The sequence below is a fragment of the Chanodichthys erythropterus genome, chromosome 18 (assembly GCF_024489055.1).
Source record: "Chanodichthys erythropterus isolate Z2021 chromosome 18, ASM2448905v1, whole genome shotgun sequence".
Taxonomy (NCBI): domain Eukaryota; kingdom Metazoa; phylum Chordata; class Actinopteri; order Cypriniformes; family Xenocyprididae; genus Chanodichthys; species Chanodichthys erythropterus.
In genome coordinates, this window is record NC_090238.1 from 19521058 (window position 1) to 19547228 (window position 26171).

General features: G+C 36.9%; 1 protein-coding gene across 1 annotated transcript; it reads left to right on the plus strand.

The window, feature by feature from the left end:
* Positions 1 to 2023: 2023 nt before the first annotated feature.
* Positions 2024 to 26171, plus strand: abch1 (ATP-binding cassette, sub-family H, member 1). The gene is made up of 20 exons (XM_067367359.1): positions 2024 to 2156; positions 4768 to 4907; positions 6348 to 6507; positions 6610 to 6764; positions 8073 to 8180; positions 10934 to 11027; positions 13557 to 13631; positions 13708 to 13879; positions 14048 to 14144; positions 14427 to 14595; positions 14871 to 14971; positions 16275 to 16345; positions 16606 to 16655; positions 16743 to 16799; positions 17030 to 17100; positions 18113 to 18201; positions 18811 to 18914; positions 20896 to 21055; positions 21636 to 21740; positions 23269 to 26171. Exons 2-20 carry the CDS (start codon positions 4786 to 4788, stop codon positions 23373 to 23375), a joined length of 2067 nt encoding a protein of 688 aa, XP_067223460.1. The 5' UTR covers positions 2024 to 2156; positions 4768 to 4785; the 3' UTR covers positions 23376 to 26171.

Consider the following 26171-nt stretch of genomic DNA (forward strand, 5'->3'; position numbering starts at 1 on the left):
TAAATTACTGTTTTATGCGCTACATCATGGTTGCAACTAATTGAACTGGGACACATGAAACTGAATCGAACAGCCGTACATACATTGCAATAAATAGCTATTTGTGCCTCTATATATATTATGACCTTAATATGACGTTTAAATATGCCACGCGATGGTGTGATTGTGTCAGGACGTAAAATAATTTGTGAATCGTGGTTATTTAAAATGAACAGTTCAAAAGAACCGATTCGCGTGACTGAATCGGACTCTCCATCACTAAGAAGCAGCAACATAACGCGTAAATTTAAAACAAAACCTTAAACCCTCAGTTGTAATTGTAAGTTATTATCACTAATTCATTTATTTCTTTGAGGTGTTTGTTGCATAAGGTAGTAGAAATACGGTATTCCGACAACTCCTGTACGGTGTTCATATTAGGACTTCCTCACACCTCAGTCATACAACGAAAAGGCGTCATGCCTCAGACTAAAAGGCTTCAGTCATCGGACAAAACGGCATCGCGCCTCAGACTTAAAGGCTTCAGGTCTCAGGAAAAACGACGTCAGGTGTCAGGTCTCGTACAATTAGGCATCGAACTAAACAGCCTCAGACCAAAAGGCTTCAGACGAAAAGGCATCAGACTAAAAGGCATCATTTTTTTTTTTTTTTTTGTATAGCCTAACTTTCTGTTGGCTTTTATCCCCTCATATGTCGTCCTTCAGTTGTCTTTTTCTTTACTGTTACTATTCCCAAATTAATTTAAGGTGTGTATGTGTGCATGTTAATTATGTAGAATCTATCTGTTGATGGTATTCATGTGAATAAGAAAAGAACAGAAAAGAACATGCCGATTTTCACATTGGTCTGCAGAAAAACAGCAACGGGCTGAATGAAAATGTAAATGTGACTCTTCCAACCAGATAGTGGTATTCTGTTTTTATTGTAATCTTTTATGCATTCCATTTTTATTTTTATGTATTTGTTTCCTTTTTATGTAAAGCACTTTGAATTACCATTGTGTATGAAATGTGCTAAATAAATAAAATCGCCTTGCCTAATCGATTCTCTGACAGTAGGTGCCGCTGGAACAGCAGAAATAAAGCCGTTTCCTTGGTAACCTACGTACACAAAGCAGCTTAACTTATAACTACACATTCAAATAGCTCAAAATATATATATTTTTTACCTCTCTTATAAAAATGAACCATGGTTTTACTACAAATAAAACAAAATGGTTATTGTAGTTAACCATGGTAACCACAAATTAACCATGGTTTTGCTATACTATAGTATAAGGTATTTGTAGTAAAATTATTGTTATACAAATAGCCTATCAATCCAAAAAAAAAAAAAAAAAAAATCATAGTTAACACACTTTTAACCATGGTTAATTTTTGTATGTGTTCGCAATGCAAGCTAGTTGCAATGTGTTATTTTGCTAACTTTTTATAGCCTACATGCAAATAAAACTAGTGAATAATACAAATTTACAAAATAATCTCAGTGGGATATGTTTTATACAACTCAGTGTAATATTTAACTGAAAACTGCGTGCACGTGACATCACATTGAGGCGGGGCAATACAATTCGCTTCTTTCTAAGTCCGTTTCGTCTGATGCCTTTGAGTTTGATGCCTTTTAGTCTGAGGCCGTTTCGTCTGAAGCCTTTTGGTCTGAGGCTGTTTAGTTCGATGCCTAATTGTATGAGACCTGACACCTGACGTTGTTTTTCCTGAGACCTGAAGCCTTTCAGTCTGAGGCGCGATGCCGTTTTGTCCGATGACTGAAGCCTTTTCGTTGTATGACTGATGTGTGAGGAAGTCCTAATATGAACACCGTACTCCTGCCGTTTGCTGTACCACTGCGATGGCTATTTGAACGACGTCTGAACTGTCCAATCAGAGACTTCGTTTGTGTAGCTTCTCAGAAGCTGATTGGCTTAGTGAGGACGAGGCACGCGGCTCAGGAGGCGGGACTTGTCGGTTAACTTGTGGAGGAGACAAATATCACGAGTAGCAGCAACTGTCAGCCTGCGGCCGGCGTTCACAAGCGCTGCTCATCGCTGCACCTGTCATGAAGTAAAGCTGCTGCAGAGAAGACCGTTTCCCGATCGGACAGCTGGACTGTTCATTTAATCGACGTGATTTTTCTTCAAGGATTGTAAAGCCGCCTTGGTATAAAATCTCTTTTTCTTTCTAACGTTACGTTTTTTGTAGATTGGTTTTAACTGTTTAAATGACTGTGTATAATATAGGCTATAGACAGTCATTTGAACGTCCATAAAAACTTATTTCATCTTATGGTAACTAATGTTTAGTAATTTGTTGTCATTTGACTTTAATTGTATTTTAAAGTAGAAATTAAATGTTATATCACTGATGGCTGCATGTTGGCGAGTTTTGTCTGAAGGAGCCGAACGGCTCGTGAAGCTCCAGGCAGGTGCTGTGACAGGGAGGCGCTTCCTCAAAAACAATGAAGAAATTGAATACCAAACCAGTTCAGCTACTCAAAATTGCTGTGTTGTAACTAAATTATCAGCTGACTTCCAAGTTGTCTCCGTTCAAACGGTTCGTGTATATAGACGGTTTTCTTTTCACACAATGACCCCAAAAACACTGAGAGCAGTTAAGTGTACATAACTTATTTTCAAAGTTTTCTCCATTTTTGGACTGATGTCTCAGCCTTTTAATGAGACTTTTCTTGTTTACAATTCTCAGACAGTTACACCACCAACGCATTTTTGAATTAAAGCCCATAAGTATATTAATTTTTAATGATTTTTTTTAATAACACTATACTAAAACACTAGTTAACACTGATTATTGATCAAATGTGCTCAAATCTAAGTCACCAGTCTACTTTTCTTTAGGACAGTCTTAATGCAAAGATTAGAAATCTTGATAGTATTTTCTTTGTGTTTTGTGATGAAAAATTTGGGATTAAGTGTGCAGAGACTGAGTGAAAAGAATCAGGAGCTGGAGAGATTACAGATTACAGTGTTGATGACCCAGTTTGATCCATCGGGAAAGGGCATACTACAGAGTCAGAGCTGTTGCCAAGAAACAATGTAAGGATCAGAAATGAGGCGTCATATTTTGCAGCGCATGACACTGTTATAGACCAGTGTTTCTCAAAAAGTGAGTCGCAAGATCGTTTGGATTGGGTCGCGAAAGAGAAGGAGCCAGACGTTAAATGTAACTTTTAAACGTAAAATAAACAACGAAACAAAAGGAGGGGCACTAACAGCCGACTACGCCCTGCTTCAAATCACAATAATGCTAAAACTTTAATACATTAGCTTATCCATGAACAGGATTTCTGCCTGAGTCCCGTCCGATTGATTTCTGCCTGTCTATGTGAAGACGAAAACTCCCATGAATCCGCGCTCATTCACGGCGTTATCAAGCTACGCCTTTGTTATTGTTTTGAATAAGTGACCTCTAGTGGGAAAACTTACATACTGTGACTTTAGTAAACTGAGTGTCAGAGAAAAACGCGTTGTCCTGATTCAGTAGGCCTGGTGCGGTCGGATGAGATGTTGTCAGGCTATATGTCAGTGTCATTATTCTAACGTTATTTTCATAATTTGTTAAGAAATAAAGAGTCTCTCGCCTCAGAAAAACTAACTTTCCTGTTGCATGCACGCACTTTTCAGTTGCATCCACAAATGCAAAATACACAAATGCACTGTATATCACTTCATTATAAATAAAGCGCAAATTGAAGAAACTACAAGCATGCAGACCGAATGCAATGATTGGATGACTTTTTTGGTCCTGGGACTTCCACAGAAGATATATTTACATTTTTTATTTTTTTATTTTATTTTATATTTAGACCACTTTTATTATTGATTGCTATCAGGATGTGAAGAGTGGTTCAACCAGTATAACAAAAATTGTTTAAAAAAATTTGTATAAGCCATTTTTGTGAAATAAATTTGCTTGGTTTTTAAGCAAATTTCTTATACATTTAAATGCTAATTAATTATATGTACTATGTTCCAAATTATTATGCCAGTGAAATATCAGTAGAATTTTAGTATAAAAAATACAAAAAAACGAAACGTTTCTCTTTGCGAGCTTTGGTTAGAGGTGGCTGAAATGCATCTTTATTAACCGCCAGCTTGCATGGAAAGGTTTTCGGGACTCCAGAGACACCAGCAGCTTCAAATACCTATTTGCTGCTCAACAGTGGCTTTTTAATAGCTGCTCTTTTAATACAATTCATTTGTTTGACAGAAACTTCCCTTTAATAAGCCTTTATCTGACTAGGTTCATCTGTGCTCTAAATCACTCACAAATCTTTTGACAGTTCAGCAATCTCTATTCAGTTTTTGCAAAATATTAGTTCTTTTTATGCCCTTTGCTAACATTTTGACGTCATTTCATGCTTTTCATCTTCAGAAAAATGTTTCTTCCTCGTTCATATTACATGAGAATTGTGACTTGCTTAATAATGTGGAACAACCACTTTAAGTAGGGTTTCCATTTACCTAAGAAGACCTGGCAAACTATTTGACAAACCTGTCTGAGATTGATACAGTTATCTAAAAAGATATGAGAAAGAAAACAAACAATTTCTTTGAAAATCTATCTGTCTATCTAGTTGAGAACCACTGTTATAGACAACACAACAATGCTATTTTTAGTTGATGTTGTATTTGTAGCAAATGTGAATATCTCCTGCTTAATTTTTGCTTCTTTAAAATTTTTATAAGGCTGTTTTGCCTACATGTTTGTCAAAATACATATTTTGAGCTGATTTTGCTGTCTTTATATGTAGAGGTTGGAGAGCAGTACTATGAACACTGACTTGGAGACAGGGAGTTGCAGCGCTGCAATTCACTGTCATGATGTGTGTCGCTCATATGGGAAACTTAAAGTCCTCAACAGTCTCAACCTGACAGTACCTCAAGGCCAAATGTGAGTCCAGCATTTTCTCTTTCGAAATGTGTTTAGAAATCTTGCATGTTCACTTTAAACAGAAAAACATGCCCAAATGCTGACAGGATATTCATGTGACATGTCACTTATATGCATTCATGTCTCCCTTGCCTCATCCCTCATTCTGCAATAGTAGCACAACCAAACTCTAAAATACCCCATATTCAGGGGCTCCATACTTTTGTTTGCTACACACACACACACACACACACACACACACATACATATATACATATATATATACACATATATATACACATATATATCAAAACTCAGTGATCTTACATCACCTTATCTGACTTAGTCTGACTATCTGTCCTCTTATCATTTGGTTATGATCTACTACAGTGCTTATAAGTCTTATCAGAGCGTTGTTTTAAAATATTTCTTAAGTGTCTTTGTTTTCTTGTTCTTAAATATTTTGTTGCAATGACAGCTGTCAGACCTATGTAGCTGATTATCTGACAGAGAATCACAATCAGAAAGAGCTTTGTTACCAGGTATGGTTTACACATACAAGGAATTTGTTTTGGTGGCAGAAGCTTCAGAAGCAAATTAGGTTTGTAATTTGCTTGTTGTAATATGGTTGTAATTCAGAGCAGAAGTGGATCAAATTATGTTTGTAAACATGCATCTTTCCGAAATTCCATTCACAACATTGTGGCCGGACTGGCACAAAAAATCCTTTGAATGAGGATTTTAGAAAAAGAAAAAAAAGATTTGAGCCAATTTTAATTGTATAACTCTAGTCTTGTTTTAATGGTGGAGTGTACTGAAAAGCATCTAGTAGATCTTTTACAGTTCTCGGCTTGATTTCTGTCTTATTTTAGCATTTCTCACTTCCTGTTCCTAAATCCCCTCACAGACATCTGAATCACCCACATGTCTTTTGAGCATTTGAGTCTGTATTTTAGCTGCTTGTTTATAACTTTATTTCAAATGTCAAAATATTGGAGCCTGTGAGAGTTTGTATGTTTTTGAAAGTAGTCTCTAATGCTTACCAAGGCTGCATTTATACAGTAATGCAAAAATACAGTAAAACAGTCATATTGTGAAATATTATTACAGTAATTATTATTAAAGTACCTACAGTTATTGCATTTAAAATAACTGTTTTCTATTTAAATACATTTGTAAACTGTGTTTTATTTTTATGATGGCAAAGCTGAATTTTAGCAGCCATATTTTTTTGCAGGATTTTTTATTGAATAGAAATTTTAAAAGAACAGCATTTATTTGAAATAGAAAAAAATTATAACATTTTATACATCTTTATTTTTAAAATATTACTGACTCCTGCTGGTATAATATGTTTTGACCTACTCAGTGGTGCCTATAGGATTTATATTACTTATCTCACCCGATGTTCTGTGGAGGATTCACTGTATCTTTGGATATGATTTTTTTCCCTGTCTTTAGTTATGGGCTGCTGGGACCAAGTGGCTGTGGGAAGACTACGCTGTTGAAATGCATTGTGGGAACTCTGAAGATCTCTCATGGTCATATCACAGTGCTGGGGAAACCACCAGCTTTCCCAGGACATGAAGTCCCAGGAAGGATGGTGGGATACATGCCACAGGTTAGAGATGAGGAGAGACTGGTGTGTACCTGCAAAACCTAAATGATGTGAATTCTCTTGAGTCTCATATTTTTCTCTCTCTCTCTTTTTTTCATTTTTCAGGACATTGCTCTGTACAATGAGTTCACTATCAGCAACACACTATGGTTTTACGGACGAATTCACGGCCTTTCATCTCAAGACACAGAGGCCAGGATTAATTTCCTCATCGACTTCCTAGACCTGCCGCAGAAAAACAGCCTTGTGAGAAATCTCAGGTAGAATAACTTGTGCAATTCAACTATCTTTGCAATGATTTAGGATAGTTCACCTAGAAATGAAAATTGTGTCATTATTTCTGTAGAATAATCCATGTAAGTAGCTCAATAGCTTTGCATGAGAAACAGACTGAAATTTAAGTTTCGTGTTTCACAGAAAAAAGAATTATATTTTTTGCTTTGGAATAAATGGATTTGAAATGTAATGAGGCTGAGTTAACAATTACAGAATTCCGAGAGAGCGAGGAGGATAAAACAAGGCATCATGTGTGACCCAGTTTTCTTTGTTGACTCTCCTGACAGCAGCGTTCTCATTAGAGCTTGCCAAATGACATCATGTATTCAAAACATTTGGGAAATCCTGCATCCATTTATCTGGCCGTTCTCTTCTGAAAGTTCTCACGCTTCCTCTATAGGAGTCTTATAAGGGTCAAATGGTCATGTGACTACAGTTGGTTTTATATGGACAATAACAGCTGAATGAATATAAAAGATGTTGATCATGAAATACAGTACACTTGCTTAATGAGTATTTTTAGATATCTGACACAGCTGTTGGCAGGAAAAAGATCAATTAATTGCCCAGTGATATTTGTGACTGTTGTGTGTCCACTGGTTTATTATTTTTATTATTAGCATTATTTTAAAATGAAACAAAGTTTCTATTTACACAGAGGAGATTATCTTTCATGTGCAGCATGAGGCGTTTAGTTTGGTGCAAAAAGGCAGCAAGTCTCCTGTTGTCCTCTGGATGAAGCCTGTCTGGCTTTGTTTTCATAGCAATGAGCTGGCTCTAGGCAGGGCTCATCCATCTGAAAAGCAAGACAATGGCCCTGAAGGTCTTAGAGATCACACTAGTCTGTTAAAGTCAGTTTCTCCTTGACAGGTCCGGTTAGTTAAGATGGAGTCCTGGTAGGTCTTGTGATGCCTTGTGATTTGGTAATCGTTGTTTGATTAAATAATTTTCATTTATAGCCTTTTAGTGTAATAGTTGGCTGTGTTTGCAATAAAAACCATTTCCTGTGCCAAATATTGTTTATAAAACTAAATTAAATTGGCTTTGCATTGAGAGTGAACACCATTCAGAGTCCGCTACTCACTAAATAAGGTCTAGGGAGCGTCAATCATTTCATGAGAAGAGAACACTTTATAACTTTACATTTTATAGTTTTTGTTATTGCTTATATTGCAACATGTTTGTTTTTCTGTACTACTTGTCTACACATTTTTACTAATAAATTATTTTAGTTTTTTTTGATTGCATTTCTTAACTGATCACTTGCATACATTTTTATGCACTTTGTTCAGTGGAGGCCAGCGCCGGCGTGTTTCTCTCGGAGCTGCTTTGCTTCAGAACCCACAACTTCTGATCCTGGATGAGCCCACTGTGGGAGTGGACCCTGTTCTGCGATCCAAGTATGCACTACATAACCTCTATCTGAGTGTTCATACATTTTTATCCTCCACAGCTTCTTCCTATCACCCTAACTAACTCTCCAATGCACTCGTTCAACTACTAGCACTACCAGTCTGTCTCTTCCGTGTTTGTGGTTGTGGTTGAACCTTGCACTGCATTCTAAAAACATGACACTGAGATTGTTACTCTTTACCACTCCTTTCTTTCGCTCTCTCTCTCTCTCTCTCTCTCTCTGACATTTCATCATAATATTTTAGCTTTCATGTATAGCTGTGCCATTCCTCTTGGCATTCCTCTTAAATTAAAGGCTTTCCCAGTATCTGTTGTTCCACTGTAGAATGAAACCTAGACCTTGAAATTCATTCATTAATTTCTTCAGTTGTTCATTTTAAGTATTATGTTATTCAAGAAGCCTTTTCAAAGGCTCGCCTCAGTGCATTTGTAGTATGAAGATCTTTCACAATGCTTATTGGCAGACAAATCCCAGTCGAGTCTTTTGCATGCTTTTGTTTGATCTTTCCTTGTGAGTGCATTCTGAGTTTGTGGCATGCCTAGGATTATCATACAATGTATAGATTTCAACCCATTATAACTCATTATAAACTTTTCAAGAAAAGAAACTTTCTGCAGCAAGTTTTCAGACAATCCCCACTTATTTTTCAGTTTGAGTAATTCATGAGCAAAAGGAAGTAAAGAACATGTAGAAGGAGCAGTAGCTGTATGGGTAAAAAGAGGGTCACTGTGTCACAAACTTGCAGGTGTTTAATGAAAACTACTAAAAACATTTATAATATTCAACCACAGACCCCTGAATGTGATATCAGTGGCTTTATTACTTCAGAATGTTTTATTGATTAGAAAAGCTGACATCCAGTGAAACATTGTTTATAAGATTTTCTATATTTTTATATTTATTTTTATTTTTTTGAAGATAATTGGTTCATTTTTATGCTGAGATCACATAGGGTTCGGTGGGACTCTGTTGAACCCTGCTGAAATCCTCTTACACAACAGACTATGGGCCAAGCCTGTCTAAGCCTGCAACAAATTTGGGGAGCTTTGCTTTGTAAGATACTAACCTATGCATTGTGTATTATGCTAAGAGCTGTAATTTACTACAATATACACTACCATTCCAAAGTTAGGGGTTGGTAAGATTTTTTAAATGTTTTTGAAAGAAGTCTCTTATGCTCACCAAGGCATAATTAAAACTTTCTCATTTTTATAGCTTAAAATAGCTTGAATGTAACTCTATACCCTTGCCTCATTTAATATACGCGGATCAATGAATATGCAAATTAGCCCCACCTGCGAGTGGCACAAGCTCAGAGATCCAGTTGTCAACTTACTGAGGTAAACGCTGCACAATGGTATAGCTTTTTACAACGTTGGACGAAAACGGTAATTAATATGATTAGCCTTTTGCTTGACTATGTTATCAAACAGCTAATAATGTGTTGCTAATGTTAAACAAACCATGTTACCGTTTGCCATATCAGAGTCGGTCAGCTGCCATCTAACAATCAGTATCCTTACAAACGCTTTGGACAACGTCAGTGGAGAAAGGCATATCTTTCATCATAATAACATCGTTATATACATCATACACCTGCTATATTGCTAAATCTACATGATTTTTCATATCAACAGAAAAATATACTGGGATAACCTGGCTTCTCTCAAGACTCCCCTGCTAGTTCGCTATAAATGATTTGCACATTGACGTGATTGGTTACTAGGTAGCTTGTGACGTCACAGACACCAGTGATTTCAAACCGCGAGTTTTGAGTTTTGTCTTTTATTCACTGCAGTTTTAAGGAGAAAATGGTAGTGACTTATGAATTTGCACATGGCTTGTCTTATTGTCATATTAAAATCACCACAACAACATTAAAATCTTGATTTTCAGCCCTGGGGGACTTAAAAAGTTTAAGGGTCTGTAGGATTTTTAAATGTTTTTGAAAGAAGTGCTCACCAAGGCTGTATTTGATCAAAAATAGAGTAAAAACAGTAATATTGTGAAATATTATTACTATTTAAAAAACTTTTTAATATTATCTTTAAATGTAATTTATTCCTGAGATTGTCAGCAACGGGTGGTTGTAATGAGCGCACGCCGACGGAATAGCAAACAAAATAGTCTTTAATTGTAAATCCAAACAAGGAAACATGCAGGAGATAACTTGGAAACACAGAATAGCACAACCAGTTCAACTTAAACGATACAGGACAAAGAACTAAGGAGAACTCAGGGCTTATACAAACAGGGTAATCAATGTAGAAACAGAACAGGTGTGGGGAACTAATTAACAACCATACAAACTAGTGGTGGGAAAATGAGAATAAAGGAAACAGGAACTAGAATTAAATGAAAACAAAACACATATGTGTAAGTGATGACAAAGCTGAATTTTGAGCATCAGTACTCCAGCTTTTAGTGTCACATGATCCTTCAGAAATCATACTGATTTGCTGCTCTAGAAACATTTCTTATTATTTCAGTGTTATCAACCGTTGCTCTGCTTTTTTTGGAAAAAGTGATTTTTACCAATTTAATGTGGCCTTGCTGAATTTTTTTTAATTTTTTTGTAAACCTTACCAACACCAAACTTTTGAACTGTAGTTTAAATCATTGCATATTTTACCACATAAAATGTCCTTGGCCTATTGCTCTCAAAGGAATTTGGGTTCAAATTTCACCTGTGTCAATTCCTGATCACATCACATGTTAGCTTTGTGTTAACTCCTGCAGGATATGGCAGCACCTGGTAGACATTGTAAGAGGAGGACAGGTGTCCGTCATTATTACAACGCATTACATTGAGGAGGCCAGACAAGCCAATACGGTAAGATACCATCCTGAACTGACCTACAACAAAACTGTATCAGAATTCACTCCCAGTCTTAGTTAAAAACTGACCTTCTTAGACCTCACTCCACTCCAGTTAATTAGTGTTGTCAAACCAATTTTAGCAGTTTCACTAAGGCTAAATAGTTTTTTTATGTGAAAACATATCAATTTAAATGTAAGGATACAGTGGTGGTCAGAATTATTGGCACCCTTGGTAAATATGATCAAAGATGACCGTAAAAATAAATCTGCATTGTTTATCCATTTAATCTGTAATTCATAAAATTAGCAAAAATCTAACCTTTCATTGAAGGAAAAGAATTGAAAATCACATTATGAAATACATGTTTTTCTCCAAAACACGATGGACACAATTATTAACACCCTTTTATTCAATACTTTTTGCAACTTCCTTTTGCCAAGATAACAGCTCTGACTGTTCTTCTATAATGCCTGATGAGTTTGGAGAACACCTGACAAGAGATCAGAGACCATTCCTTCATGCAGAATCTCTCCAGATCCTTCAGATTCCAGCTCCATGCTGGTGCTTCTTCTCTTCAGTTCACTCCACTCATTTTCTTTAGGGTTCAGGTCAGGGGAATGGGAAGACCATGGCAGAAGCTTCATTTTGTGCTCAGTGACACATTGTTGTGTTGGTTTTGATGTTTGTTTTGGATCATTGTCCTGATGGAAGATCCAACCATGGCTCATTATAGGATTTCTAGCAGAAGTGGTCAGGTTTTGATTTTTTATCTGTTAGTATTTGGTAGAATCCATGATAGCCTGTATCTGAACAAGATGTCCAGGACCTCCAGCAGAAAAATAGGCCCACAACATTAAAGATCCAGCAGTATATTTAACCGTGGGCATGAGGTACTTTTTATCCATGTGTGCACCAAACCCATCTGGTGGGCTTTCTGCCAAAAAGCTCTTGTTTTAGTTTCATCTTACCACAGAAGCCGGTCCCGTTTGAAGTTCCAGTCATGTCTGACAACTGAATATGCTGGAGATTTTTTCTGGATGAGAGCAGAGGATTTTTCTTGAAAATCTCCCGAACAACTTGTGGGGATGTAGGTGCTGTTTGATAATTTTTTTTTAGGCTTTCTGAGACTCAAGACTCAACTGTAATTCTCCAGCTGTGATCCTTGGAGAGTCTTTGGCCACTCAAACTCTCCTCCTCACCATGCATTAGGACGATTTAGACACACGTCCTCTTCTAGGCAGATTTGTAACATCTTTAGTTGATTGGAACTTCTTAATTATTGCCCTGATGGTGGAAATGGGGATTTTCAATGCTTCAGCTATTTTCTTACAGCCACTTTCTATTTTGTGAAGCTCAACAATCTTTTGCTGCACATCAGAACTATATTCTTTGGTTTTACTTTACTGTGATGAATGATAAAGGGAATTTGGCCTTGAGGTGTTTCCTCATGTTTATACTCCTGTGGAACAGGAAGTCATGGCTGCACAACTTCAAGTTCATGATCACCCTGGTGAGCAAAAAAAATGTAATGGCCAACAATTATGGCCAACATGTGAATGAAAGGTTAGATTTTTGCTAATTTTATGAATTAAAGATCAAAAGGATAAACAATGCAGATTTATTTTTACAGTCATCTTTGATCATATTTACCAAGGGTGCCAATAATTCTGATCACAACTGTATACTAAACAGAAGTGCAGGATTTAATTGAACCATTCTGAGACTGAGACTCTGAGACAGTTGCTACATGCTGTTTGACACCAAAGACACAATTATAACATGCTTATTTACAGTACACTCACATATTCACTTGTCCTACAGCAACACAGACCCAGAACAGTGATGAGAATTCCTAAATATGAGAACTATTTCTTACACAACATGACCCACCCCTTGCTCTGTTTAGCATCTTGTCTCTCTCATTCTCTACCTCTAGGAAATGAGATCTCAATTGTTTCTTCGGTTACACTTTATTTTACAGTGCTGTAGTTACATTGTAATTACTCAAATAAGTACTGAGTACTATTAATTAACCACATGTACCTACTATTAAGTTACAGTTAGGGTTTGGTTTAGGGTTAGTTACTTGTAATTATGCATAATTTACTGTTGCATAAAGTACATGTAGTAACGTGTAACTATGGCACTGTAAAATAAAGTGTTACCGTTTCTTCTAGTCTTACTTTTGCTTTAGTCTCCAGCTTCTTAGACTTTGGCATTTCAAAAGAGACAGTGTCATAAACTGTGCTCAGGCTTGCTAAGTTGGAGATCTCACTATAGTATGAACTCAAATATTTCTCATCAAATTCTTACAAGAACAAATCATCTGAGCTATGCTGTCCACATTAATTTATATCTCTGTTCCTGCTTTAAGTCAGCAATTGTTTCAGTTTTGATTTCTCCTTGAGGAAATCTGAAGGTGAATCATGTGAGACAAAGTTTATACTTGAATGTAACATGACTGATAATTTCATCAAATCTTCTAAGCTATGAAAGAGCAACTTGCGAGCAATTAAAATCTCTCTGTTTGTTTCTCTGTAGGTGGGCTTGATGAGGAATGGTCGATTGTTAGCTGAAGGTCCCCCAGATGCTGTTATGAAGCAACACAATGCAGCAGTGAGTACTTGCACACACACACATCTCACATTTCGGTATGATTCAGACTTATCAAATGCATCTGTGTGTGTATTAGACTTTAGAGAGTGCGTTCTTGCAACTTTGTGAGGACTTTGATCAGATGGGCACCAAACAGAGTCCGCAGGGTCGTCTACTGGACAGCAGCCCATCTCCAGACAGTATGAGAGATGAGAGCAGAGAGCCCATACTGAGAAACAGCACACCAGAAAACATACCTAAATATAAAGGTACAAGAAAGAGGTAGAAGTTCACTTGCTCGAAAATACTGCATGCAAAAGCTAAACTAAAACTGAAAAAGAAAGACATAAATGCCACTGATTACATATTGTAAATTGCAAACTTTGATCACAATTAAAACTGATGCTTGCATTTGAAATGTTCTTGTGTATCCGCAGCTGACTGGAAAGTGCGAGCCAGACACATCATACCAAAATGGCGTAACATTGCAGCGTTGATGATCAAGACGATGGTTCGAATGAGAAGAATGCCAGGGTAATGATATCCTAATCAAAATATTTATTTGTATTTTTTTAATTAAACAAACAGAATAAAAGGATGAATGCATGAATAATTGAATTTAAATGCAATAACCACCTGGATTACCTGATTCTGATTGGTTAGTTACAATTTTTTTGCATAATGACTGCTAAACTGACCATTGTCCCTCACAAACCATCTCTTATACTGTGCTGGTTTCTTGTATTACTTTTCAGATAATCAAAGAATTTCAATTCAAATCAATAATTTGTGTGCGTTCTCCTTGTTTATGCTCAGGTCCCTCTGTTTCCAGTTCCTTTTGCCTGTAATTCAGATCTGTCTGATGTGCCTGTGTATTGGTGGAGACCCCAAAGGCATTGACGTGGCTGTGGTCAATAATGAAACTAGTCCCAGTGCCTACAGTAGAACATTGCTGTCCTTCCTTGACAACACAAGTGTCCACCAGGTACGCACACATTTGTTTTTGCAAAATGTACACAGAAAGATGTAGAATTTCAAGATTGTATGTGATTATAAGACTACATTTGTCACAAAAAATTTTTCACAAATTCAGGACATTAAAATAGAATAGAAAATATACAGACTCTTACTCTCTCACTTCCTCTTTTCTCTAATTTCACTTCAACAAATTAACAAGTAACAAAAACAAGTCTATAAAAATAGTCATGAGGAAAAACTACCTTTATTCAGTGTTGCGGTTTTCCTGTATTCTTTCGGCAGGTGAACTTGTCTCATTCTAAAGCTTTTGCTGGTATCCATAATGGGGAGTACTGGGGCGTCATAGAGTTTGGGGAGAATTTCACCAGCTATCTAACCAAAAGGTGAGCTCCAGTGAATTTCAGAAGTTTGTGTTGTTAAACCTGAAAGAACGTGTTTTGTTTTGTTGCTGTGAGCATCCTTTGTTTTACAATCCTGATCGTAAAACTCACCTTGAGAAAGGTGCTTATTCTCCGAGTCAATATGCAAAGCTAAAGGCAAAGCTAAGACAGCTAAAAAAGACTAGCTAAGCTACCAACTGCTCTACAGAAAAATTAGCTAATGTAAACTGAAAGCTAACCTACAAAGGACAAAAACTACAAAGTTACACTACAAGTTAGATAACAAAGATAGCTTGCTACATTGAATTTAACATTATTATTAATAAGCTGTCATTTGATCTTACACGTTTATAAAAACCTATTCAGGCCATTTGACTGTTTTGACCAATTCATTGCAAATAACCAATTAAAATTTAATTTACAAATTAAACATAGAAAATGTAACACTGTGGCATTTGTTAACACTACCCCACAACTTCAACAATCCAGTACCTTTGCTAGTGAAAATGTTTATGATTTTTTATAAATACCAGCACTATCACCTCACTGAGAAACATACCTAAACTAATAACTTTTACTTTAATCAATAAACACTAGTGTTACCCAACAATGCAAGTAGATGTAGTCTCTCTTTCACTGTCATTATTAGAGGACTTCAGATATCTTCTTAGAGATCATCTGTCACAGATGTTCTTAAATGCAAATTTAGACCCATCCTTCCTGGTAACTCCAGGGTTCACTTAAAACAAATAATCACACATGCTCAAATATCTGACACAAACACCTGTCTGAGTAGTCACAAACACTTGACTATGTCAGTACACACACACCAACCCTACATCTTAACACACACACAAACTCAAGTACATGCCAACATGATTGACAAAAATGACTGCTTGTGAAACATGAAACCTGACATGAAACATCAGGCCTCTCTGGATCATTACTTCATCAAATACCTCTATGAAGTTTTTTTCCCTTCAGTCAAAACACAAGCATTCATGTAAACAAGATGACGTGTCAGATGACAATGACTGTTGTAGAGAGACTGATGAGAAGTGTGTTGGGAGAGGCACCAGGAGTGAATAACAGTGTTTTTAAAGGGAGAAAAGCAGGTCCGTCTTGTCTTTCTGAGTCAGTCTGTCCATCTGGGTCTCTGACATTTTTTGCACATCTCTTTCCCAACTGGAGCATTTTAAATGTCACACACAAACTTTGCCCTTGTTACATATAACAGCTGCTTTCAATGGTAAATTTGTAAAATGATGTTTAAAGATTTTCTGATTATTTTTGCGTGTGTGTGCAGGATGTGGCAGCCCAGAGTCTCCAAAGATGTGGTTGAGGGAGGATCTGTGCATGTTTGGCTGGATCTGACCAGTGAGTTTTATTCATTTTTAGTCCAATGAACATTATTCAGCTTTTGAACTCACGTGACCTCATATTTCTGCCACACGAGGGAGTCCTTTATGCTGTTAATTACATCTCGGTTGAACTCATTTGTACTGATTTTGCATGCATCTGTGGACATGAAGTTGGATTCAAACATTATGAATGTTTTTATTTTGTTTTATTATAAATTATATGATTAGCATAATTTGAGTTGGGCAAGAAAATTAAGCTAATTTTCAATATTTCAGACCGACAGGTTGCCCTAATGCTACAGAAAAAACTCCATGAGGCCTTTGAGGTGAGTAAAAAAATAAAAAAATGTACATTTAAGCTTTTTTCCCCATCATTCAAAGACTTTAAACTCTTTTCCTTGTTCTTTCAAAAGGCTTTTGTTGAGAAAAAGCTGGGGAGTTTGTCTTACATGGTGGCTGTCCCTATAAAAGTGAGTACAGGGCGATAATTTTCTTAATCTTTTTTTAATATTTAAGAATTTTTCGATTTCAAATCTTGTAATGTCTTATATTTCTCTCCATTGTGTCTTTTTCTTTTATTCCTTTATATGTTTTGATCACTCTATCCTTTCTTTTTTCTCTTATGTTTGTCTTTGTAATTTTCTATTTTTATTTCTTTCTTAAAATGACCTTCTTATTTTTGTTTCATGTGGTGTTATAGTTTGAAAAACCTATATATGGCAGCGAGAACACAGATTTCACAACATTTGTGACGCCAGGAGCCGTTTTGAGGTAAACACACAAACATACACATGCATATTACACATGCAAATACAAATATTTCCACATGTGTCCACATGCAAACACCATTAAAGGTGCACTAGAACGTTTTTTTACAAGATGTAATATAAGTCTAAGGTGTCCCCTGAATGTGTCTGTGAAGTTTCAGCTCAAAATACCCCATAGATTTTTTCATTAGAAATGCGCCGATTCAGGATGCTGCCCCTTTAATTGCTTGCGCTTCCCGCCCCCCGAGCTCTATACTCGACACTATATACATTGCATAAACAAAGTTCACACAGCTAATATAACCCTCAAAATGGATCTTTACAAAGTGTTCGTCATGCATACTGCATGCATGCATCGGATCATGTGAGTATAGTATTTATTTGGATGTTTATGAAAATAACGAGGGCTCTTGTCTCCGTGAATGCATTAATAAACAATGGTAACTTTAACCACATTTAACAGTACATTAGCAACATGCTAACAAAACATTTAGAAAGACAATTTACAAATATCACTAAAAATATCATGATATCATGGATCATGTCAGTTATTATTGCTCCATCTGCCATTTTTCGCTATTGTTCTTGCTTGCTTACCTAGTCTGATGATTCAGCTGTGCAGATCCAGACATTAATACTGCCTTGTCTAATGCCTTGAACATGAGCTGGCATATGCAAAGGTTGGGGGTGTACATATTAATGATCCCGACTGTTACGTAACAGTCGTGTTATGTTGAGATTCACCTGTTCTTCTGAGGTCTTTTAAACAAATGAGATTTACATAAGAAGGAGGAAACAATGGAGTTTGAGACTCATTGTATGTCATTTCCATGTACCGAACTCTTGTTATTCAACTATGCCAAGGTAAATTTAATTTTCCATTCTATGGCACCTTTAATGGACACACACACACTTACAGCCACTCATAAGTATTACTACAGTGTCTGATAATGCCACTGCAGTATTATGGACCTCTTTACAATGTCACCTGTCTCTACTTTATTTTCTCTTTTCAGCATTACATTTTACTTGGCAGTGGGGTTGACCGCTCTGTCCTTTGTGTTGGAGAGAAAGGAGGGGCTGCTGGACAGGTGCTGGGTGGCAGGTGAGACAGCTCACATCCACCAGATGGCCATCATTTGACATGTTAGGGATGAATTTACTAAAGAATCGTGGCGTATACAGGGTATCCAGGGCCCCAGTGCAGGTTGTTGCTGGGTACCCTCTTTGGTTGAAATCGTGTTTCAGAATCACCTTTCTCCCATCTCAATCACCTTTCTCCCCTCTAGCGACTGCTCTGCTTTTGTGTATTTCAGCATAAAAACCTGTGTCTTATTTACTAACCACCTGCAAACCTGGCAAATAAGCACTATGTCTCATGTATTTAAATTAAGAAGTAGTTTGTTGCCTCCTCCACAGTCCAACACTTAGAACCAACCTGCAGAATGAGAAATTGTGCCAATACCACCAAAAATATTTGGTGTGTTTTTGCCCTGGGCACAATTATTTTTTATTGAATTCAAACCTTTTCATCCAGAGTTAATGAATGAGCAGTTTCAGAGATTTACCAATAGGGGGAGCTGATCACCCACAGCAACTAAAAGCATGAGCAGCAAAGGGAGTTTTTATTTTAAACACAACTCGTGAGCCTTTTATAGTATGTGTTTCATGGATGTATGTGTATATATGTTTCTCTGTGTGTATTTCTCTAAAGGTGTAAGTTCTCTGGAGACCATGCTGGCTCACCTCTTCTCACAGCTGTTTGTCATCAGTGTTCAGATAATCCTTCTGCTGATCTTCATCCTGCTGGTCTTTAAAGTGAGTGTGTGTATATATATATATGTGTGTGTTTGCCAGCTACGTGTTGATCTTACATTAATGCTTTATATGTATGTCTCAAGATTCAAGATCTATCTGTGTTTGTGTGTGTGTGTGTAGTGTTAAATCTGTGTGTGCTGTTTATTTCTGTTTATAAGTGAAAGGGTAGTTATTAAATACTAACACATGCATATTAACACTAATACTAACATATTAATATTCCTGCCGCAAATGGCACCCTCAGTCTTTGCCATCCTTCAAGTCTACACTTAATGTTTTTGGAAGACGTCTTTTACACTCGAAAAGGCTGCATTTATTTAATCAGAAATACAGTAAAAACAGTAATATTGTGAAATATTAGTACAATTTAAAAGAACTGTTTAGTATTTTAATATATTTTAAAATGTAATTTATTCCTGTGATGGCAAAGCTGAATTTTCAGCATCATTACTACAGTCTTCAGTGTCACATCTTCAGAAATCATTCTAATATGCTGATTTGGTGCTCAAGAAACATTTATTATTATTATCTGTGTTGAAAAGAGTGTTGAATACATTTTTCCTTTCAGGATTCTTTGATGGATAGAAAGTTCAAAAGAACAGCATTTTGATATAGTTTTTAGAACAATGTAGAAAAGTCGTTACTGTCACTTTTGATCAATTTATTGCATCCTTGTTTAATAAATGTATTAATTACAAAAAGTCTTACAGACCCCAAACTTTTGAATGGTAGTACACATGTATCAGTGGTGTGCCTCCTAAATTGAGGAAGTAAAGTCCTTATTTTTCCTATAATGTCCTATAATTTAAACAATATATTTTATTTTTGTGAACTGATGTTCAGTTGTTCTTTTTAATAGTCAACTTATTTTCAGATCATCAGTCATCAAGTTTGGCGAACACAAACGCAAAGATGTTTAATTTCACCAAGCAGGTTGCTCACTATCATCATGTTTTCAGGCCTTTTCAAGTTTGATTTTTTGATGTGACATAAATCGGTGATATAAGTGGGTGAGTTGTTTACTTACTTTTACGCCACCAAATCCACTTCACACTTTATGGGGCTGGGCTGAGGCTGATGAGAGAGGCAAGAGAGATGCGGACTCCTGCTGAAACTTTACCTGCTGTTATCGCTATTGGACAGTGTTACTTTAGAAAAAAAGAGTGATTTATACACTTTTTATTACACATTTTGTAATACTTGCGTTGTTTTATTTTCTCATCCAATTTTTTGAGGAGGCACTACCTCCCTTGCCTCCTTGCTCCTGGTGTGTGTATGTGTGTATACTGACATGGCTAAATCCTTCTAGATGTGTTGACCTTACAGGCTTTGGAGACTTCTATCTGCTCATGTTGATGTTCACAAGCATATCAGGACCGAGCGGGGCTGTTGTCAGGGGGATTTGGGATCTGTGAATTGTCCTGTGCTCTGTAAATTTTAGAAACAGCTCTGGGACTGAGTCATATAAGTATATTTATTCATAAATAATTCCTCGCTTCGCATCCCGTGATTTGTGCTTGACCACCACAGCAACAAAGGGATTGCTTTGGTAACAGATCCAGCTGTACATTAGAGATTCTATTTCTGATGTGTAACTGTAGCAGTGAGGACGCTGCACTGACTAGCATGTGCTGTGAAATCAGCCAATAAGAGCTAAGAGCTTCACACAAGATACTCTTCACACTCGCTTAAGATTTCTGGGATTGTATCATGCCATTATGTTCAGATCACAATCAATTTGAATCACTCTTTAAAACAACCTATTGTTAAATATTACACATATGTATTGTTTTCGCGACATAATGTTAAAATGGTATATTTGACTCCTTAGATCAGGGGTACTTCCAAAGGGCACTGGGATTGAAATATCACTTCACAGGAAGTGGAGAGGATTCCTTACACACACTGTGCACTGGAATACAGGAATTCGGCTCATCATTATTATCATCATCTTTTTTACGTCAATATCTGTCTATTCCAGATCCCTAATGAAGGATCTCTGGCTTTGGTGATCTCATTGATCGTGCTGCAGGGAGTGACCGGAATCTCCTTCGGGCTAGTCATCTCCTCTGCTATCGATGACGAGCAGTCAGCCAATCAAGCGGCTCTTGGAATCTTCTACCCCAACCTCATCATCAGCGGTATATTGTCTGATCTCACAGATGTTAAAAAATGAATGTGATGGCATAAGGTTACCCTGTGACTTATTTTACTTGGTAATATTTATATTCAGTTTATCTTTAAACCTCACACACCAGTACTGATGCAGCCCTCTATTTTAAGACTGTCTATCATTTCTCCCTTCACCTTAAAATGGTGCAGTCCAGAAAATATAATAAGAGGGCCATACTATCTGGGTGTGTCCAGAGAATTAATGGATGTGAACCACAGTTTTATTCCACAGTGAATAAAATTGTGGAGTGATAGTGGAACGAGAGTGAATAATGATTTATGGATGAGAGAAAAATGGAAAGAAAATGAGAAAAGATGATTATTATAAAGAAATGTAAGGAAGTTCTCCTTAGTGAGGTCTTCTTTACCCTGCTTATCGGTTATATAACTCACATTAACGCACCAACTAATTTGTCATTTATGATCTGCTGAAGTTACACAGACACACTAGCAACTACTAAATATGTGCATACATATAATATGTTACAGATTAATGTTTTACATTAATTCCATTTGACTTTTCTCTGTTCCTCTGTCTTCCTCCTGTAGGTGTTATCTGGCCGGTTGAGTGTATCCCGTATCCTCTGCGTTATTTGAGTCTAGTCCTGCCCCAGACCTATGCATCTGAAGCCCTGCGCTGCATCATGTACAGAGGTATGATGTAAAATATAGCACCAATGCCAAAATTTCAGTACCACTGAGATCATCAATGACAGTTTCGACACTACAGCAACTACATTTTATAATGTATTTAAAAAATAAAATATGTGAAAATATTCAAATTAAATTAAAATAATGCACTGTAGACTTAAAATATTTATTAATTATTATGTACTTTACATTATTTTAGTTTAATAAAATAAGTATATATTTTATAACATAATTATATAAAATATTATATATTATATAAATGTATTATAATATAAATAGTTTTTGAAGTAAAATATTTTAATGTTTTATTTGATAAAAGGAAAAAATAAATAAACATATAATTTATTCATTTATAACAATGTATTATAAATATTATTATAAATATATTTGTAATTCTTTTTGCCAATAATTATATTTATTAATATACCTATTATTATTTGTAATTTTATTAATAAATAAATATTTAGTGTCAATATATTGACACTTTTTACATTGCCACTCTGTTGGGCTATTGTCTTGGTACCAAAATACAGGTACTTTTGACAGATGGCTGCATAAAGAATGTGTACATGTAAACATCCACATGACGGATGGTGTGTAATGGTTGTTGTGGTTTTTGAGTTGTATGCTTGGTACGGGTGGAGTCTTCTCACCTTTCACAATTAATGGAAACGGAGTGTCTGTAGCGTGTCTCCAGCATCGTATCACGAACCTCAAAGCCACTCTCCTACCCATACACCTCAGAACGTCTCTTCTGTGCTGAGTTCAGCTGACACACACACACACACACACACACACAACAATCTTCTATGAAGTCCCACTCAACTAACATTTTCCCTCTGATACAAACATCTTGAGTTACAGTAGACTTCAGGACACCTGACACTCTTCTATCTCAATTATTCACAGAGCAGGAGGAGCATCTGTCTCCATTCCTAAATTAAACACACAGCATACAGCATCAGGATTGCTCACAGACGGGAAAGTCTTGTTGCCACACAGTTGAAGTTCAAGTTCAAACGTATTGAAGCTGATTGTCTGTACAGAGCTGAGACTGGTCATGTGACTAGAATTCTGCAGACTGTACAAACATGGCTTTCCCCTTCATTAATCTACCTGAGCCCTTTGGTTTATGATTATGACACATCAACATTGGTCGGGAACAATGGTGTTATTGTTAACTCAAACTGAAACTATTAAAATGTATATATTTAATTGATATAAAGCTTAAATAAAATATAAATATTAGATTTTTTAAAAATAACTTACCATCAATTGAACTGAATTGAATTTAAAAACAGTCCTGCAGAGCTACACATTAGTTTAGTTCACTCAGCAGTTGCCCTAAATGCTCCCCTCTCTCATATGTAGTATTGAAAAATCTGATTCAGATGGTTCATATAAATGAACAGATTCACAAAATGAGGCTTCCACAGATTAAAGAACAACATTATTTCCAGGAATTCACATTGATTTGTTATCTGTTGTCAGATCTTGTTACTGAGTACTGATTCTCTAATTTTGCATTCAGGTTGGGGTCTGTGCCGTATGATGGTTTGGCGAGGCTTTGCGGTCACTCTGGGCTGGAACACGTTCTTCCTTATGCTAGCAACGGTCATTCTCAAGCTGAGAACATGAGAGGCTCTACCTGAGGAAAGGTGCTTCAGATTGGGTATAGTGGTGTCCGGCACGGACAAAAAATGATTGACATGTGGAATTGCCAATCTGAGCCTCTCTCTTCTTTAATATGCCATTCACCCTAAAGGACCCTAGGACCACCAGCGTGAAACTCAGGGCATTTCTCAACCTGATAAGAGAACAATTCAACAAACTATTACAGCTTCTGTCAAGTTTACCATCCTCTGTTGACAATGTGACGCTTAACGCTCGTCGTGAGTTTCACATGGGCTTCAGTTATTTTAAACATCCATCAAAGAAGAAAGAAAAGTGTTGAAGCCTGCTGTTGGAACTTTCCATACTCTGGATTATGTAATGCGTCCTAAATTCACTGACTAGGTTCTGCATGCCTGAGTTTCTTAGGGTGCATCTCAATCAGCTCCCTAGTTCAATAGTCAAGGCACTGATCAGGGAGTCGGCCATTTTAAGGACTGTCTCAAGCATTCGCTCCCCAGAAAGGCCCACATTGCTCAGTGAAAACCAGGGATGTGTCACTATGTTCTAGAGCCCTGCGCGGGACTGATTTCCTCAACCCACACCCGCCCGCTCCTGTTGAATGTCTGACCAGGACCGCCCGCTCCCGCAACCTGCGTGTTCCACTCCCGCCCGCGCCCGCAATGTTTGTGTCCAAACCCGCCCGCTCCCGCGGACTTTCTCTCAAAGCTTTTGAAAATAGGCCTAAACAAATACTCTCTGACTAAATTCGTTCAAGTTAACATCCAGAATAACAGACTTTAAACATGATTGCATTTAAATAAGATGAAGTAGCCGCAAAACCAAAGCACCACACGTGATAAAAAAAAAAACACTGGGTATTTTTTATTAGCGTTATAAAACATTAACCGTTAATACAAGAATACTCCATATAATTTACTGAAGGAAAAGTATATTGCTGACTGACTGCGGTCGCAGACTTGGGCGTCTTTCTTCCGTGATCCGCCCACACACACACTGAATGCCCTCTCTGACGGTGCACTAGATCATGCGAAAATGCTCAAAATAAAACGGGCGAATTTTAAGAATTGTTTCCAAGTGTCTGACTTGCTTTGCTTTTGTCAAGTAAAGAGGCGCTTTAATTTTCTTCTCATCATCTTCATTTGTTGGCTCCGTTTCTATTACACACCAAATCCCACCATTCCCCGCGGGTCTCCCGCAAAGTTTTCTGACCGCCCACTCCCGCCCGCAGCAAAGGTAAAACCGCCCGCTCCCGCGAGATTTGCGTTGGGTCCCGCGGGAGCCCAAACCCAATGCAACCCTCTACTATGTTCCCTTACTGGAAATAGAGCCACAAGTGTCCAAATTTGTAGTGAGTCAGGGTCCTTACCAGTGCCCGAATTTGTGAACATGATAAACTGATTCATGCCCTAGGGAGCTGATTGAGACGCACCCTTAGTTTGTGCTCCATATGACTTTTCTGTGCCAGTAAACCTTAGATTGGATACAACCAGATATCTAAATTTCTTTGGTGAAGCCTACAATGTTGCCCACCCTCATACCCCCTCATCCTAAACAGAAAGAACACTGCTTAGCGAGGATTCTTTTCTGGGCACATAGTACTGTTTTTGATTTTCCAAATTGCTGCTTGTTCATTGTTTTGTTTTTTATTAATGAAAAATGTTTTTAGATTAGCAGCCTGGGTGTTAATTTATCAAGTGCCATAAAGAAAATGAAGGAAGAACAACAATGTTTACATTTGAGCACATAGCAGGCCAAAGTTAAACCTGCAAGTTGAACTGAAAAGACAAGTTTAGTCTCGTATTTAAGTACATTATATATTTGAACGACAGCATAAGCTACATTACAATGTAAGCCATATGCTGAGTTACTCGGAATGGTGAGAGTAGTTTGAGGAATATTTTAGTGTGCAATATTTGACAAGGAGAATGCATAAAGAATATTTTAAATGATTGGTTTTGGGTATAAATATTAGGTGTGTGTGTATCACTGTTCTTCTAAGACAGAGGTGTCCAATCCTGCTCCTGGAGGGCCACTGTCCTGCAGAGTTTAGCTCCAACCCCAAATAAACACACAGCTAACAAAGGTCTAATTAGGCATACTAGAAAGTCAGCTGTGTTGAGGAAAGTTAGAGCTAAAGGACTGAGTTTGGACACCCCTGTTCTAAGACAACCAATTTGTTATATGTTTTCATACTTTTTCCTCTTTACCTTTGAATCTTGAAGTTCATCTTTAAGATACTTGATTTATACCTTTACCTTCATTTACCAGCTCCAGGTCATGGCTTTGTTTAAGTCTGTAAACCACAGCCAGACTGAATCTGCTTAACTTAACTGAAAGACTTTGCAAAGAAATTGTTAGTGTTTATTTAAAGCAACCTTTAAATTTGGTTCCTCATCATATCACATAATTATTTGAATGGTTAAAAAACAAGTTGAATTTCTCACTTTCTCTCTTTTACATATTTGCCATTGCAAATTAAACAGGAAAATGCTACTGTTTAAAATTGTGCAAATATTTAAAAATGTTGGAACATTGTTTTCCCTCACTGTAGTAATAATGACGCCCACAATAAAGGCTGGAATTTCATATGTTTTGATAGAACGTAGACTGACAGTTGATTTTAGGACTAGAGCCTTGTTGCTTCTGGATTTTCTGTGTCTGGCTCCGGTTGAGGCTTAGAGACAAATGTTTGGCAAAGGTTTGTTAAGTTCTGTGCCATTTTGAAAGGCCATTGTGTCACTTCTATACACACACAAGACCATTATTTGCTACCTCTTGAATTGTTTCATAAAAAGCCCT